The sequence below is a fragment of the Apteryx rowi genome, unplaced genomic scaffold, assembly GCF_003343035.1.
Source record: "Apteryx rowi isolate R43461 unplaced genomic scaffold, aptRow1 scaffold_633, whole genome shotgun sequence".
Taxonomy (NCBI): domain Eukaryota; kingdom Metazoa; phylum Chordata; class Aves; order Apterygiformes; family Apterygidae; genus Apteryx; species Apteryx rowi.
The window spans coordinates 56,075-74,777 of record NW_020450909.1 but is presented as its reverse complement, the minus strand read 5'-3'; the positions used below and the strand labels follow the sequence as shown (position 1 = coordinate 74,777).

Below are 18,703 nucleotides of genomic sequence, written 5' to 3'. Positions count from 1 at the left end.
TGCAACCCATGATTCTGCATATTGGTCCCAAGAAATCAAATGAAGCTGAATTTCTGCATGTTGGTCTAGAATAAATGGTCAGATTTTCAATATACACTGTGTACTTTAAACATTTCCCTTTCAAGCCCTATCAAGCTTCTTCTCAGTGATGTACAGTACACACAATTATCACCTCCTTGTTCTATGGTTCTCTCCAGCTGACTACTATTATCACCTCCTTATTTCAATATTTGGTTTCCTCCTCTGCTTTGCTTGCTTTCTGTCTTCTCCTATAAACACCCTCTAAGGCTATCACTTTTTCTCTTAGCTTCTGACACATACATTTCTCTCTCCGTCTGACTCCCTCTTATTTTTCACCTTTCATTCCTCTGGTTCAAGAGCAAAGGCCAAAATGTCATCCACCTTTGTCTCTGATCCAAGAATGCACATATGCATACACACACCTTCTAAAATGATTTGCAGCTGTATGCATTTTTAAATGACTTGCAGCCAGCACACATTTGTTTGTTAATAGGAACATCAGTAAATCTGTGTATTAGTAAAAAGAGATTTTTAATGGAAGTTTCCCGTATAGAAAATGATTTCACTTCCCAGTTCTTCATTTTTAAAAATGGCTCAAAATACAAAGACCAACATACATATTTCATCTTTCCCATAAATAGTTCATAACATTTTTCTATATTACACACTGTATTTGCAAAAGAATCCACAAAAATGTGCATGGCAGTGACTCAGCAGAATGGAACTCTGCATATAGGGTTTATAGAAAGCTGGTAATGCTCAGAATAACAGAATAAAAAGCTAAAAGCCTCACAAAGCAAATGAAATTTCTTTCTGTGGGAAGTGAACTTGAGGATGTGATATGCCTTTTAGGCCCATTTCTGATTAGGAAGAATTCCCTTTCTAGATATATTTGCACTTTCTATACCATGCACCATGTCAGCCTGGAGTATTTTTTGAGATACCAGTAGCACTAAATTTAGCATATAACCCATAAGTAATGCCATTCTTTGAAGTGCAGGGCACTTCTGTTCTATAGAGGAATGGATAACACTACCACCTAGCTCCTCAGTTGCATTTGCATCCATAAACCTCAGAGTAATTTGTACAAGACAGCTAGCCTCTTCCTTCCAATCGGACAAACAAGACGTGGAGGCACATTAAAGGGAAATACCTACGAACTCCCAGCAAACCACCAGCACAGTGGAGAGCAGCACCCAGGCTTGTAAATTCTGGTTTGTTGCAGTAGCTGCCCTACTTGGGACACTTTATAACCAGAATCCAGCACGGTATTGTGAATCCTGTGACGGGCCAGTACTTTTTTGCTAATTGTCATGAGAGCCCCACAGACTGCAAACATTAGCTAATTAAGACTTTTTAAACTGTTTTTGATCAAACACTACATAATTTCTCTAAGATTTTTCTGTGAAATAGTGGCAGAACAAGGAATAAAACTGAAATTTCAAAAGAGAGCTTAAACAGCACTTCAGATGTGTAGTGGTACTTATTCTGAAGAGAAAGCAAGCTATGAAGAGTTAGAAGATATCAGTTAATATTGCAAAAAAAAGATGTAAGAGGATATATTGGCCATTGGTCTTCCTTTTGCCAATTTTAAACATATCCCCAACCAGTTCTATTTCTTTATAGTCTGAGTTTTTCCTGCTTAGAAAGTTTTTCCTTCCTGAAGTGTCAGAGGGAGGAACAGAGTCACCTTAGTCATCTTTAAGGTCTCTCTGGGAAAAAAAAACACTTAGAAAGGTGATTCTTTTCATTGAGTAGGGCAGCTAGGCTTGGACTTCAGTGACTGAGTTAAATGCCCAAAGGCAGATGGAATAATTCTGGACCTGCATGGCTAATGGGAATGGCTAACACATCTGTCAAAAACATTCCTCACGCTACATGCTGAGTTTCACTGAAGAAGAGAATAGCATATTCCCCTTCCTTGTTCTGACTCTCTTGTATCTGAGGAGATACTGAAAATGTACATTGTTTCTACTTATTTGAATCTATGTAAGAAAGCAAAAACAGGGGCATTGAACTGAACAGCAGGGCAGAAATCAAGTGCTGTCAAATGCTTATAGCCCACCACGAACAAGAGTAATTCCCAAGGTCATCCCAAAATCCTTGATTTCTGCAGATCAGCATGTATAAAACATTACTGCTGTGGCACTACTTCAATATATTAATCGTCAAAATATGAAATGTTTTTGCAGAAAGGCTGCCTGTTACCAAATACAAAGGCATGTAAAAAGACAGCAGTTTAAAAAGAAAAAATGTACTTTTGAACAATGATAATTTGTTACAAAAACAATGTCAAAATATCTCTTTATATTAGTGCTCCTGTGGCTATAATGATCGCAGGATACATGGAGAAGGAATATTTTTTATTTCACCAACTTCAATAGCCGGAAAAAGCATATAAGCTTTTGGGCTCAGAGTCCCTTCACCATGTCTGCTGATTCTTCTGGTATTGTGTCCACATGAAATAACCCACTTTCCAGCAATGATAAATAGGTAAAAATCTGGTCACTGAGTTAGTGCATATGTCTTCAATTGATGGAAATGCTGTCTGCCAAGCTTCAACCAAGCAGATCATAGGTCTGTAAAAAAAAGAATCTAAAAGGATGGAATTCAGTTGCTATAGCGGCAAATTAAACAAATATATGAGATACCATGGAATGCTGCAAAATATTTGCGGTCTGATTAAGTCATATTTGCCACATGTGTGAATAGTAACAGCAGAATTTAGTACCGTGGGGTACAATATAGTACAACTGAACTTTTATTGAATGTACATACTAATTCTTATCTGAGTAAGTGCTAACGAATGTTAACCAGTGTGTCCAAGGATACATAACACTGCATTTTACTGAGTGCTAAAGTAATCATAAAGCAAAGTATAGTCCTCTTAAATACATAGAGGTAAATAACAAATGCATTTTAAACAATATACTTTCAAAAAGATACCGGTATGCCTTCCTGTGTTTGTATGGCCTGCTGGAAAGACAAAGTTTTTTGTAGCAATCACATCTAGGATGACTTGCATATGGAGTGCTTTAGAATACACAACCAATAGCAGGCAGCACACATACTAAATCTTCTTCAGAATAAGCAACCCTCCCCCCAAAAAGCTATATTATTTTTTTTTCCAGTGAAATGTGCTCTTTTCTGGATAAAAGACCCTACTTCAATATATTTATTAAAGTCATAATACTATCACTTACGGTTTGATTCTATTATTTGCCTATGTTCTCTGGAAAAAAATACAAGAAAGAACCAGAACTCCATTATGTCAAAAGATAGAACAAGTGTCTGATTTTGACTGAGGAAGAAGAGGAGAGAGCAGACAGATTCTTTTCAGAAATGCATACCACCTCTTAAAGCATTTTTCATTTATTTTAAGGTTAAACATTATTTTACATTTACAACCTGCAAATCTGATAAATTGTGTAGTAGCATCACAAAAATGTACCAGCTTAAACATTGCAGAAGAATTGTGCATGACTCTAGCAGTGATTAGGTGAGCAATAGAAGCTGTACTGAAATCTTAATCTTAAGTGAATCTTAAAAATAAAATAAATTGGAATTCTTAATATTGTCAGAATTATTGGAATGAACATATGGAGTTTCTGTCCCATATTGCTGCTCATTTAACAAACAAAACTAGCATTCCAGGGCCAAACCCTGCTTCTAGGAAAACTGTGCTCACTATGTATTCCACACCCAGGGAAAGAGAGAAAGTCTAAGACTCCCTCTGTATGTTGTTTTGGGGCTTTTCTGTGGTCATTTTTTTTGTGCCTATAAAAATCACTTTACCAAACATCTGTACGAACAACTTCATCTGCAAATCTGTCTTTGAGCTTTTATTATCATTATTATTAATTTCACATAGCTTTGTCTATTAAAGCAGGAAGGTCTGAGATATAGATAGTACACTTCCTTACCTCTGGTGCTTCAAATACGTTATCTTCCAGCACGCCCACAACTCTCAGCAAACAGTGCATTTGACTGTTTTGATACGCAATGCACACAGTTCACAGCTGATATGAAAAAATAAGGCACTCTCTAAATAGGCTTGTTTTCAAAAGCAGACATGAAATTTTGAGGGTTAGACAAAGAGTTGAGATAATGCACCACACTGCTAGATAAAAATACAGAGATACAGAGACACCAGCATCAGTCTACAGATATCTCACAGATACACATTTTATGAACACAGGCCTCATACTAACAGTAGGTTGCACGCAGTTTTATCACTAAGCATTTTACAAGGATTTGAAGCTCTTGGCATGTCACCATGTAAATATTACTATGTCTACCCTGTAAACCTATTTACATGTCCAACAGCAACAGAAGCATTTCTATCCATCTCACTAGCATCATTAAGACATCTCCTTCCTCTCAACCCCTCTAATTAATAGATCTCAGGGAAGTTTCCCTGGGGCAAGTGATGGAAAGATATGGCAAGAAAACATGGTCCTCATTTCCTTCTTTTTACTTTTCCCTGTTTCTTTGATTCTCCTTTCCTCCTCCTTCCCCTTCTTCCTTGATCAATTTTGTGTCTCTTCCAGTTTGTCTACACTATTCTGTGGCTCCTTTTTTATTCTCTCTTCTCATCTGTTTTTTTTTTCCTTTTTTCCTTTTTTCCAAGTTGGAACAGCATCAGCCCACTTTTTGATTTTTCTCTTTCTTCCTGCCTGTCTTTTCCTCTCATCCAACTATCTTTCCCTGATCTCTTTTTTGTTCTCTCTCTCTCTCTCTCCTTCTCTCCTCCTTTGACAGTCATCTTCCTTGACTTGGTGTTGACACGACATGCTTTCATCCTCTGTGCAAACAGAATGACTTATGTGACCTTGTCAACAACAGAAGGCAAATTTCAGAAAGAGATCTGATCTGGGGAGACCTTTCAGACTTTTTATTTGTAATGCTCACTTCTAGAGTAAGGTTCACACACAGGAGTGTTTAGCTGTTATTAGGTACTCAAAAATATTTTATAAAGAGCTCCCCCAATATCATGTTTTATATTCTTTTTTAAGTGTAAGGAGAAGGCTGTGTGAAGGCTGTGTGCGTGTTTTCTCTAGATTACTGGAAATAACAAATATTCAGAAGTATTCAGCACCTGTGTTTAGTTAGAAAGCTATCTTCAACCTACTGTAGAGTAGAGTTGCCTCTGGCAGATAGATAATGTTGTTAAGGCCGACTTCCGACTCCACAAAAAACACTGTGTTGTTACTGTATTAGGTAAAGGAGTTTTCCTAACAGCGTCAGAGGATGTCACTCAGAGAATTCTGTTGTCTTTGTCTAGAAGCCTTTCTCAATTTTCAGGTACTATGCTATCACAAATTCTGACATACAACCAATTTCCAAGCCCTTCACATAAGTAACGGAAAATCAAAAAAGGCTTTTATACTATTGCTGTTTTTCTCCCCAGAGTATGGGGATAATTGATACTAGTGTATTCATGTTCCAGTTGTGGAAATGGCAGATAATGAAGAGAGATGCCAGAAGGAGCAGCATAACTACAGCATGAACATGCAAGAAGTGTACAAATCCAGCAACATTATTTTCACTGCTGTTGCTAAATATTCTGGGTTCCCAAGTGACCTACACCAATTGCAATTCTTTCCATCAGATAGATGTTTAGATAATAGCCATCTAGTATTGGGTACTCTGCAGGAAATGAAGTTTGTAATTACATTACATATTTCCTATGATTGTCATCAGAAAACTTTGCAATTTATGTCATAGGTAAGAACTACTTGCTGGAGCATTAAAGATCTCATTCACATCTCACATATGAAAATATTAAAGACAAATTAAAAAGAGCACTTAAGCTGGAACATCCTTGAGAGTCTTAACATAGATTTAGAAGCAAATCCAGGAAAAGGCTAAGTATCTTCTAGAAATCATCATGGGACACTACCAAGGTGCAGTATATTGTATAAAAATAGTCCTTAAATGGGATGTTGCTGTATTAGGAAAGCATTCTCAAGAACTATAATACACTTTTTCAAATTAATCATTTCTGAACAGGATTTTAGGGCAACATGCTAGATGGACATTATTTGCTGAAAGAAAGGACATTTCTCTGTACATCAGAGCAAGCATAGTGTAGCAACTGACCAACTAATGACGGAGAGACAGGTTTGTCAAAAAACCTCACCAGTTTTGGACCTTCCAATCTGTATATGCCAGGTTAGAATAATTTTTGATCTTTACATGGCTTTTCTATTTATATACTGGTTGAATTATTCAGGGAAAAAGCTTTCAACCAGAAAAAAACATTGGAATAAACAAGCCAAGCCCACTGAATCTAAGACAAGACAGCCAGGAAGAACAACAGTAGGATAGAGAGTAGGAGGGAATCCACACCACTCTCCAGTGGTCTGAGCTTTTCAGCTGAACAGCCAGCAGTAAGAATAGAGAGCCAGCCTGTGGAAGAAGCTAGAGATGTATCATTTGGACAGGCTCCTGCATCTCAGTAACTTGTCTACCTGTCTACTATTTGTCCCAATTTTCATGCATGCTCTTGAATACAAGGATAGAGGAGACCCCTGTCTTTCTAGCAATGCCTTTGTTTTCAGTAAACAGTATAAAAAGAATACACTAGAAAATAGGAAGAGCTACTATACATTGTGGTGGCATGTAATCCATACAATAATCAGTTTTCCAGCTCCATAGAGGCAGACCATATTTCCCTTCCCTAAACTCTCCTCTGGAGTTTTCATATGAAGACAATTGTTCATTTCTGACCTCCAAAGCCATTAAACTCTTCAGTAAGTAAATTCTATCTCTATGTTTTACTTTCCTTGCCACAAATATAAGATGATTCACATTTTTAAAAAGAATTTGGGACATTGTCTATGAAAAACAAAGGAGTCTTGCTGAAATGGAATGCTAACTTGGACAAATACTGTATGCATTCATGCCATGTAAGCTGTCTCAAAATCAGCAATGCTCAAGCTTAAATTAATTCAGCCTAGAGATCTGTTTATGGGGGCATCAGTTAGAATAGGGGCAACCTCTAGTTTTATAGGCCATGCTAATACTGATGAGAGCACAACTTTTGGAAAAAGATGCTATCCATACATCATACCTAGTCCCAACACAGAGAAGTGAAATGAACGGAGCTGATAAAAATGGTATTAATATAATACACCAGTTTTAAACACTAAAGGTTAGGTTAGCCTTTAATTAAAAAATACCTAATATTAGAGATCAAATACAAAAGACAGCCATCAGAAAATGGGAAAGAATATTTGCCTGTGGAATTAAGGGTAGATACAGATAAAAAGTGCAGGACAGCTCTCAAAACATGAACCATCTTTGATGGAACATTTCAGTAATTTGGAAACTAAAATTGTAGATGAATATGTAGATAAATGATATGAATGATGTAGATAAAATTGTAAATTGTAAATTGTAGATTGCAAAGATGAATTCATCTGCATACAGTCTGATAAATACAGGAAGTAAGTAAATGCAACTCTTTAGAAATAGACCTAGGTTGAGGTATAGCCCTATTCTCTGATAACTCTCTTTAGATAGGTAGTTATTTCTAGTGATAGAAGCTTAACCTGAGCTATATAGATGTGGCCTTCACATAACAAACAGGGATGAAATCCTTGCCCTACTGAAATCAACAGAAACCCTGCCATTGATTGCCCTGATGATTTCTCAAGTTGTAGTGAGACCATGAAAGAACTGAAATTGTTGCCCATTGAAATCACGTTAGAATGGCTGCATTGGTTATGAATGAATCGACTGACTGAGATGAAAAAATGTATCAGCTTATGGCACTGTACAATTCTATTAGTGACGACTTTTACAAGTGCACAAATCTGTATTTATGAAGTACCATCTGGTACCACAAGGTACCACTTTACACATACAGATCTTTCTGTAGACGGGAATTATATATTGTTAACTTCTATGCTATATATAATAGAAATACAATTCTTGACAGGATAGCCAGTTTTATAGTCTGGTTAATAGTTTTTGACTTTTAGCTTTCTATGCAATGATGAAGCTTTCTGTGTTTTTACAAAACTTTATAAACAATATTAAGATTGAATTGGTAATGGGCTTGCATGGCCCTTGGGTCTTGTGGAAACTATGATATCATCAGTTCATTTCCCTTATGTTTTCCATTTCTAGAGAGGAACTTTTTAAAATAAGGAATTTTTTAGATGTTGAAAAAAATGTTCCTAAGAAAGAGTCATATCTCTGAGTATTACCAAGATATTACTGTGTAGTCAAGAAAATAGTTCTATATGATTATAGACAATGTTCTAAGGGCAGTGAAGGGATAAGAAAGGGGGAGAAGAAAAAGGAGGAAGAGAATAAATTACTATAACCTAACAAAGCGGCACACACGGTGCTGAACAGACCACTTCTGCCTGGGCCAATGCACTGAATCAGGCCGGCCATTTAAACAATTTTTTCATACAGTCTTCAAGGCAATCCCTTCAAGACAAATGGTTTTGATGTACGAATACTCTTGAGTATTTTGATATATGCTCATATTACTAATGAAAATATGATTGCTACTATTAGAGACACAGATTTCATGGCTTTTCATTCCTTTCCTACTTGCAGATTTTGCAGGGTAATATTGACAGCTGAGCAACTTGTTACAGCTGGTTATAATATTTCTGTCAGAGACTTCTGAAAACATGACTTTTCAACTAAAGTAAGGAATCTTTTCTGTGTGGAAATTGTTTGTTTTGGTTGAAATTTTTCACTTATTTTGGCTTGTTTTCTAACAAAAATGTATTTAGGGAGAGCACTGTGAAAAAACCTGGACAGGCTGTTGACAGGTGAAGGAACATTTGAGCATAGATCACTAGGAGCTGCACCAGGCACAGCTGGGGAAGCTCACAGAGAACAGGGACTCACCAGCAACGATGCAATAACAGAAGGACCCAACTCTCACTGACAGATTTCATTCTACCAAAGGTAATGAACCTCTTTTGGTGAGTTTTGTTGCACAAGGTTAGGCTCTACCACAACCATTCTTGTGCTCAGAACAATTAACACTGAATTTGTGCAACTGCTGTCAAAATGTGCAAGAAAAGAGGAGAGTGAATGTTTATTCCAGTAAAAAACAACAGCCATGGATTTTGACTTTTCTAAAACTGTACTGTCAGAAGTCCTACCCTTTCACCAAGGGCACCTCTAACATATTCTCTAAAATTTCCTAGTCAAAATTATAACTAATAAATGAAGTGCTAGCGTTCTTACGGTAGTTTAAGAAGAAAAGATTTCTCCCCAAACCTTACACCCTCATCCCCTAAACCCCTTCATATTATGATGGGCAATGCATCAGAATTAATTAGCATGAAAGCTGGTGAAGATAAAATGATGGCTCAAACATCCGAAAGAATTAGACTGAAAGGTGGTGAAAAGCCCAACAGCCATAAGCCTCCCCTGTGACTGAGCGAAAGGAACACTTGGATAAATAGACTGACACAGTAAACAATTCCTTTACAAAAGACTTTCAAAAATGCCTTCTACAATATTTCAAATTGAAGATAAAAATGTCTAAGATGCTTGCACACAATTAATTTCAGCAAACGCTACTATGTCCAAAAATTTCAAGCAAGAGACCCCTTCAAATATTTCAGCAGGTATACATTTCTACAGAACATGAGCTTGATTTGCTGTTTAGTTGTGGCACAGAGGAGACTTCCTGAATACACAGGATCATTTGTTGTCAACTGCTTCACAATGTACATTCACGAAAAATGTTATAGGTTAGGCACTTTCAGTATGTGGAATGTCACCTGGAAGAAAGGTCATCGGAGTTGGCACTGATGCAGTGTGAGAAAAAAAATCAATGTGTGCAAGTGTATGACCTTAAAACTCAAGGGAGGACAGTGTGAACTAGCACAGTAAGAGTCACCAGAATCTTTCCTCAGCTCCACACACACATAATAATATGCTATTCCTTTCAAAACACAGTAAAAAGTACAGTATCTAGCCAAAGCTGATGCTCCTCTTTCTAGTAATAACTTTCATCCTGCTCCTTCAGAGAATTTAGAGACACAATTTAGAGAATAAATAAATAGCAATGCCATCTGCCCCACTTCACAAATGGCAATTTATCACGCTCAATGTTAGGGGATGAACCTTGACCTGGTGTGCTGATACAGTGTTTACACCCTGAAGGATGAGCTCTGTAAGAGCCAAATGGTTTGCCATGCCTTGACAGGGAAAACAAAGTAATAACAAAATATCTTGCACAGACCCAACTAGATAAGATGTGTGAAGCAAGCATGAAGCTTTTCAGCTTCAAGTACTTTATAAACAGTAGTGAGCACCTGTTGGCAAAGTGTGGTCTTAATTTTCCTTTACCATTTAAACATATAGTTGAGAGAAGGAATGTCCCACTTCTCAGATACATCATTGCCACTTGCTAGAGAGGGAAGAGAAGGTCCGTTTTGTTCTCATGAAACTACTTTAATGATTACAGATCCAGCAATTTTAAAACTGCTACATCTTCGTGTTAGTGCACGTAATTCCACATTTAAAAAAATACTCTGATGCAAGTTCTGCTACACAAGTTTGGTGTATTTGAGTAACCAGCACTTATTTTGATTTTTTTCTACAAACAAGTCCAGAAAACATACCAAGATTTCTTGAACAGGCTTACTGCAAGATTCAGCATTTTTGACAAATAGGTTTTTATTACAAATTATACTTACATAGAATTGTAAAGAAACATTCACTTAAGTTTTTCAGTCATTTCAGGGCCAAATTTGTCAGTCAGAACTTTTGTTTTGTTGGATAGAGTCTGTTTTGATTAAATTTCCTCATGACCACGATGACGTTGTAGGAGAGGTATCCTATCACAGAAAACAGCCCTTTCTCCAAATTAGCCTGGGATGTAGGAGGCACAAGATCAAATCCCCACATTGTTTCAACCTAATGTAGATTCAAACACGACTCAAAGACTCAAGGAAGGAAAGGTTTTATTTTTGCTTACCAGAAATGTTCCTTAATCAGTTCTGTGGGGATTAGCCCTAACTGTGTGCAGAGTCGAGCACAGGGAAGTCAGCGTCTTACGTGTTTGTTTATGGAAGGAAGTGTTTGCATCACTTTACTCACCATTCCATGATTTAGCCATGCTGGTATAAAATTATCAAGCAGCTTCGGGTAAACCAGCTCCCTGTCATAGATATAGATGCTCCAAAACATCGTCACAACAAACTAAGAAGGAAAAAAGAAAAGAGAAAGACACTTTTTTAACAAACACTTCTGAGCAATTAGCTACACATTTTAGATAGCAAAATTGGGCATTTAGCAAATGATCTATGAACAGACACAGACTGGTCTTCAATCCAATCTTCCTTTAATCCACAGTGTGGGTCTGGATTATTCTTTGCGTTAATAGGAGTTATAATTTTTCTTTTCTTTTTTTGACATTCAGCCTGGAAAAAAAAAATCGGTTTTTGACTTATAGGCCTGTGGCCAAGTTACAACTGAGTTCTATATTTTAGTAGCAGATGTGGCACATAAATAACTTTTCACCACTAATAGCAGAGAAAACAAATGGAAAATTAGGTAAAATCTCACTTAGAATTCATAGAACATATAAATAGGAGGCGTTCACCCTAACAGAAGCCTATAGACTGATCTTTGCACTTTTTCATGTCAGGCATCAAAACAGGGTTATTTTAAAAAAAATTAACCCTTGAAGTATTCAGCACACAATTCATGGACTGGGATCCACAGAAAAGAGTTCTAGTGTTCTGCTCATTTGCAATATGAAATTTGTCTTGGCTCTTGTCAGAGACTATTTACTAGGAGCCCAAAGAAAGATCACTATTCCTTCTAAGCTGAGGACAGGACAGGACAGGAAAGATGACTCAGATAGAATGTGCACTAGCCTAAGCTTTTGCCAAAGAGTGCACAAAATCTTTAAAGATACACTGATGTTCAAAGCAGAGGCAATATGAAAACACAAAAATTTAGAGAAATACTAGTTTTAGCTTACCTTACCTAGGGAGAAAACACAGACTGTAGACTTCTAATCAAAATACAATTGCTATTTTACCTTGAATTTAAGCTCATAGTTTCCTGGTAATAAAAGGCCTGTTGATTACAGCAGTAAAACCAGGTGAGCCAGGAGTTTTTCAATGACATTTTTCAGGAGGCATAAAGAGATCTTTGCACAGTAGTGACATGACCGAGTTTGAGAGACAACAGATATGGCTTTCAGTGAAATCAGCACACAAGTGTTAAGTTACATCTGAACCAATGCGGCCCACTATCTTACTCTGATGTGTTAGGGCTAATACGGGGGAACGGTAAGAAAAAGTGCAAGAAACATAGGCTGAGCATAGCAAGGTCAGCAAATTGCTAGTATGTATGATAGTGTAGGTATAAGTTGTTTCATATGCTTTTGACTTTGGAAAGTTAAAATTGAGGTAATAGTTTATCAATGGCACCTTGTTCTAACCACAGACATGCACACTCGGGCAGACAGCTATGTGAACGATCTGAACCACTACACTGTTCCCTCAGTGTGCATACAGTACATAGTTTCTTGGTTTCCAACACACTTGTCCATCTGTTATGATGGCTACTGGTGCCTGCTCAGATTAAGCTTGGACCCTTTGACTAGTGCACAGATGCCAGGAAAAAAAAAGGTTATGATGGACAGCCTGAAAAATATTGCAACTGTAAAGTACCCCACAAGAAGTCTCTTTTCTGGGCCAGTATTGGCACTGGCACAGCATAGCTTTTTACACACCTGCTGACACACAAGTGCCAAAGTATGAATAGCTGAACAGCTATTATTCCCTGCTGAACAGCAGGGAAAATGGTAGCAAAGTATCCTCATCTCTATCAGCTTCCTAGAAGTCATGTATTATTACAGTGGGTCTCTGAGAACCTGCTAAGACCAACTGGGATATAAAAACAGATTCCCAGGTACATGAAGACCAAGACTGGTAATGTTTTTTTCCAAGGAAGTCTTACAGCAAGGAAAATCACACAGGATTAGGTTGAACCTTATTACAGTGAAAACAACAAAGCTGGCATGTTTTGACCTGTGATTTTTGTAAGGAGCAGAATAAAACAATAGACTTTGCCAAGAAGGTAAACATAAGAAAAGAGGGGACGTGCCATCTGTCCCTTAACCAACGTCAGCCAACGGATGGAATGAGATCAACCTAGTTGGTTGCAACCATCTGGAGTTACAGACGGCAAATGCTGCTTAGCAAAGCACACAAGGTAGACATAAGGTAAAGGAAGTGCGCAAAAAACAAAGTGTTAGAGAACTAACCTATCACAGAGGACATTCAGACATGTGACTAACTGCCATGGGGAAGATCCCATCCAATGCCTGAATAGTTCATTTTCACTTTTTTACAATTAGCTCATTTGGATAAAATAAGAACTCTAATGAGGACATGCTGCTTAGCTTCCTTGGCTGGTCCTGATTTTTTTTTTACTTTGATTAATAAGCAACTGTTGGACTGGTACTTTTAAGTCACCTCTTTACTATTCTCATACCTTGGTATAGTAGAATTTTATTTGTGTTGGGTTTTGGCTAGATCACGTACAGTCATACAATAGATGACCAGGATTTAGTGAGCTACTTCTTTATGTTACCTATGTAAGGCCCACTCAGAATTGCAGCTCCTGTGCTTATAAATGCATCTTCCTTGTGGCACAATTCATTACTATTGTGGACAGAATCATGGTACTACTCTTAAATGCCCAGCTGAATAGACTGCTCATATGCATGCATATGCATACATATGCTGAGTCTTTCAGGGACCCCAATACTTTTCTTTCATCCCAAGGCAAAATGACACAATGTCACTCTTCCACTTCCTCTTTAGACAAACCCAAAGACTGGAATTCAAGGAAGAAAACAGCAATTGCTTTTACGCTTCTTTGCACAGGGGTGTCCTAACACTGTCAACTTTCCAAAGATAGTAATTACTTACTGGTTAAACAGTATAAGGTTAAGCAATATACAAAAGAACGAAAGAGACCCTCTTTTGCTACTTATCCTATTCTAGGCACATTACAGACCAAAGACAACCTCAAATTTGCAAGTAGGCCTTGAAAACTGTTTGAGAATATGGAAGAGGTCACCTGTCACAGAGTATCACTAACTAAATACACAGCTGCAAAATGGAAGGCTAAAAACAACACTCTCTTTTCCCACTTAAGGAAAAAAAAATCCTTCAGCTTTGCCCTCTATCTTTGAAGCTTCAGAGAAGGACATGAGAAGAACACGTGACACTACCAAAGAAGAAACTTTAAAGGACAAATTGGGAAATGGTTGGTGATTCAAAAGGAAAAACAAGTGACTTTATCAAAATACCACAGATAGAAGCAAAGGAAAACTAACAGAGGAAAGTCAGCAAAAAGAATTGCATAATCTGCTGTTTTACATGAGCCCAACCAAGAAATCCTATGCAAACGAACAACGAACCCAGTGGAACGTTGTTTTCCTGCACTATTTATTTTTGTTTTTGGCTATGCTGTACAGCGAAGTTCAATCAGTTCCTGGATGGTTTCAAGACAGAAAAAAAAATCTTTGACCTTGACCAACATTTCTTCTAAGCACGCTGTYATGCAGTTAAAGGTAAGCTTTCTGGCTGTCTCCCAAGACAGCTGTGGTTAAGCATGAGTATAAATATACTGTCTGTGAGCATCTTTGAGAGTTAAAGGCATTACATATAGAAGCAAAGTATTATTAAAGGCCGACTCCGGTAAGTACAAACTGGCACAGAGCTAGCTTTAGGTGGGATCTAATGCTAGCTCCAAATCTCACCAACTGAATGTGGTAAGGGCCAGTGAAGGAAGTCACAAGAAGCAGCAGCTGAAAATCAGGGAAGATTCTCCTCGCAGAAGAGAGTTCAGCAGTTACTTGTACCACTGCTAGCTCATGTTTCCATTGCAAGTTGCTGTTTCAGTCCAGATGAGGGCAGAATCTAAATTTGGAAGATTTTGGCAAGGTCCCCTCCATTATGGAAATAAAAGTATTTTGTAGGCTGGTCAAACAATAAGATAAGTAGGAGACACTGCAGCAAATGCCTATGCATCTGTATTTGGGATAAGATCCCTGATGAGCATTACTTATTTTCAACTGAAGAAGGGTGATCAGCTTTTCTTTTGACTGTACCAGTGCCTGCTTAAAATACCACATAGAAACAAGAGATAAGTAAGCATGTCTGGCTTTATCTATTTTGTATCACAGATTTTTTAAAACATAAATGTAAAATATAAAGAATGTGAGGGCATTCTTGCCAGTTTAGACTCAGATTCAAACTGAGCTATTAAAGCTACAGAATATAAAATATCAATTGCACAGTTTGTGATTTTCTAGACAGCAGCCTCTCTTTTAATACATAACAATACCCATTTTCTTTCTTCTTGTTTCTACTAAATACAGGCCTAAACACCTAGAAATGCCCATTTTATCTCCTCCTCCTCTTGTACTGAAAAAATTACAAGAAACATATTGATAAAACTATATACAGTTTACACAAAACATTAATTAGCTATGGAAACTTGGCAACTTCATGATCTATGTTGAACAAACGGAAAAGAGTAGGGATAGTCTAAAAACACTGATACAGGCTCTGACTTTTAAGCTCATCTTTTCTCCATAAAGGGCATTTTATACAATGATAGCAGTGTAAATTATTCCCAGTGTAAAGCTCCTTTACATTGATAAAGGGGTGGTAAGTGCACCCAGGACAGATGAGAAATAGTAGCAAACTTTTTAAATGCCTAGGTAAGTGTTTTTTTCAGTGGACATCTTCTGATCTCTTAGTCATTTGAATAGTACCCTAAGCTTATAATAAACTAAAAAAGGGCTAGAAAGTGTTGTCCGAAGAGATTTTCAAGGAATAATGTTTCACTGCATAGAAAAAATTCATTTCTGATTTCATTTTTTAACACCTTTATCAGAAAGAGCAACAAAAGGTAAACAGTATTCATCAAGTCCTTCAAAGAAGTTCATGTTTATTTTCTGATGCTCCTAAAACTAATAGTAGGTTGGTAATTCACAGTTTTATCTGAGCCCTAGAGATATACATGGCACTACACAACACTGGAGAGATCTGATTTGCTGCAAAGATTTTGCAAGATTTGATTTGTTCCAAAGCCACCCAAGGAGACTGTGTGCCTTGGGCTGTGTTTTTTTTTAATTTTGCTTTCAAAGGTGGAAGGAGGTTGGTGGTCAGACTTCCCAGGTGGCTTACATAGAGCACTTTTTTAGGAAGCACTAAAAATGAAAAGCTTTATTTTGTTACTTTTTTTTCACACATCACTGTTTGACTTGGGAATGGAACCCCCTTTTCTCATCTATTTTTCAGAACAAGCCATCTCAAGGGCTTCAGTAAGCAGGAAATTAAGAAAAAGCTGTGTTGATTAGCTCTTGAAAAACTAGTTAGTAGGCTTTAAAATGTTCCCCTAGTATTTGCATTTTTCCCTAAACATGCCCTGTATAGAACACTGAGTAATAAAAATAATTTAGATGTTAAGGTAATTTTAATTATTTAAGCATGACCACTGCTGTTGCATTAGAAACTCAATATGGATTTTATTCACATCTGTTTAATCTTTCTGTTTCAAGATTCCATCATGTCACTACAGGCATACCTCATTTTATTGCGCTTCGTTTTATTGTGCTTTGCAGATATTGCTTTTTTTACAAATTGAAGGTTTGTGGCAAACTTGTGTCAAGCAAGTCTATCGGCGCCGTTTTTCCAACAGCATGTGCTCACTTCGTGTCTCTGCGTCACATTTTGTACATTCTTTTTTTTAGACATAATGCTATTGCACACTTAAYAGACTACAGTATAGTGTAAACATAACTTTTATATGCACTGGGAAACCAAAAAATTTGTGTGACTCGCTTTATTGCGATATTCGCTTTATGGCGGTGGTCTGGAACCGAACCCGCAATATCGCCAAGGTATGCTTGTACTGGAAACCACTGAGAAATTCCATGGAAAGCCAAGTGGGGGGTTCTCAAAAAAACCCCGAAACCCCGCATTTGAACTTCTTTTGTTTTGTTTTGTTGTTTTTTGTTGTTTTGTTTTGCTTTTGAGTGAGGAAGCTGTGAGAGAATCTGGGAAATGAGGAAACTTTTAATTTTTTCTGCAGACACTCCGGTGTATAATAACTTCCTCCTAACAAGCACCTCCAACATATTAGGATTTGACTGTATACTTTCTTACATATAAATAACTCTTTACAGAACAAAACCAGCACTAGACATTTGCTCCCTTCGGGCCTAGGACTTTTCCTACCCATAATCACAGGGCAGAAAGCCCCCAGTGAGTGGGTCAGTTTGCGTCACTTTCTGCCACCCTCCACGGTATTGGCTAATGCTTCAGCAAGTAGTAACCGTGATGTGACGAGCGCGGTGAAAGAGGATCTAGTTTCAGGAAAGAGCTGCATTCATGTGGGACCAGATGTTCAGAAATGTAAACCCCAGGCAGGTTACTGAGGCCAGTGATATGCTCCGAAGCTCTTTCGTTTATYTCCCAGTAGCCAGGAGAAGAAACAACAATGAAAACAACCTTTTCAAGGCTTTTTTTTTCATATAAAATAAAGTGAAAAAATATGTGGTAAACAATTGCTCCCTCTCACCATGGGAAGGTCACCTTTAGAAATGAAGAGCAGCTGTTCAATGAGCATGGCCCTTCTTACTATTTTCTGGAATTTGTGAGTAAAATGGAAGTTGTTTTGTGTATGTAAACCACTGAGAAACGAGCTAGCTTCCAGGTATGCAGAATGTCTCTTGGGAACTGCAAACTTGTAGATGTTGCAACAGTATTTTCCAGTGATGGAAATGACTAGCAGGTACTCCTTGTTTATCAGTGGCAAAAGACATAATGCATGAAAGAAAGGCTCACAACACAGCTTAAAATTTTTCTCAGTATTGCCAAGACAAGGGAAGCTGAGATTCTCAAAGATCTTGAAAAGTTTGAAGTTCAGAAACATTGCAAGGGTGGAGAAGTACACAGACATCAGTATGGAGCTAAAATAGAAGTAGGGGAGAATCCCTGAATCCTGAATGTCATAGCAAGCATGAGAAGACTAGTGAGAGAGCCAAAAAGGTTGGGAAAATGTGTGTTTTGATGCATGTAAAGGCTTACACTTACAGATTGAAAATGGCACTTAAAAGCTTTAAAGATAAATAATGTGATGTTCTCTTTTTTCATTTCTAGTATCAACACAGTACAAAAAGCATCTGTTGCCAATCACAGTCACAACTATTTCATCATTCCCAACTTCCCTTGAAACACAAATTTATCATATATCTCTGCACACATAAAATTCATATTTGCAAGTCTGTTTATTCACAGATTTTTATAAATTGTATTAATTGACATAGGTGTTTCTTCTACTATGGCTGGAGAACAGCAGCTCATTACCCCAATGAGAACTACGGCAGCTCCCAAGAGGAAAGCCATACAATAAGTGAAAGCTACCAACTGGGTGTTTTATGAAGGAAATACCTGAAAATTGTTTCACATATGTTTTGCATTCTCTAACTTTGTTAAAGCATTCTGTATTTCTTCATATATTGTGAAATTCCACATAAATGGTGAAATCACTTTTTAATGAAGCATCTCTGAGTATATAAAATTATAAATGGTACATCAGTATGTTGAGTTTACAATGTTGTCAATTGTTAATTGATGATGGATGTTCAGCTGTT

At 37.3% G+C, this 18,703-nt stretch overlaps 1 protein-coding gene across 8 annotated transcripts in view; it reads right to left on the bottom strand.

The window, feature by feature from the left end:
- Positions 1-18,703, bottom strand: part of AIG1 (androgen induced 1) — a 130,930-nt gene that overhangs the window by 71,129 nt on the left and 41,098 nt on the right. For 4 of the 8 annotated variants that reach the window (XR_003256403.1, XM_026084298.1, XM_026084301.1 and 1 more), the window contains exon 3: positions 11,110-11,211. Coding sequence is in view for 7 of the 8 variants with exons in the window: in XM_026084298.1 (XP_025940083.1) it covers positions 11,110-11,211 (102 nt within the window). In the remaining variant the exon portion in view is untranslated. Of the gene's footprint in view, positions 1-2,393; positions 2,601-3,397; positions 4,041-10,554; positions 10,927-11,109; positions 11,212-18,703 lie in introns of those variants that run through there. The other 4 variants (XM_026084302.1, XM_026084304.1, XM_026084299.1 and 1 more) reach the window with 4 other exon arrangements.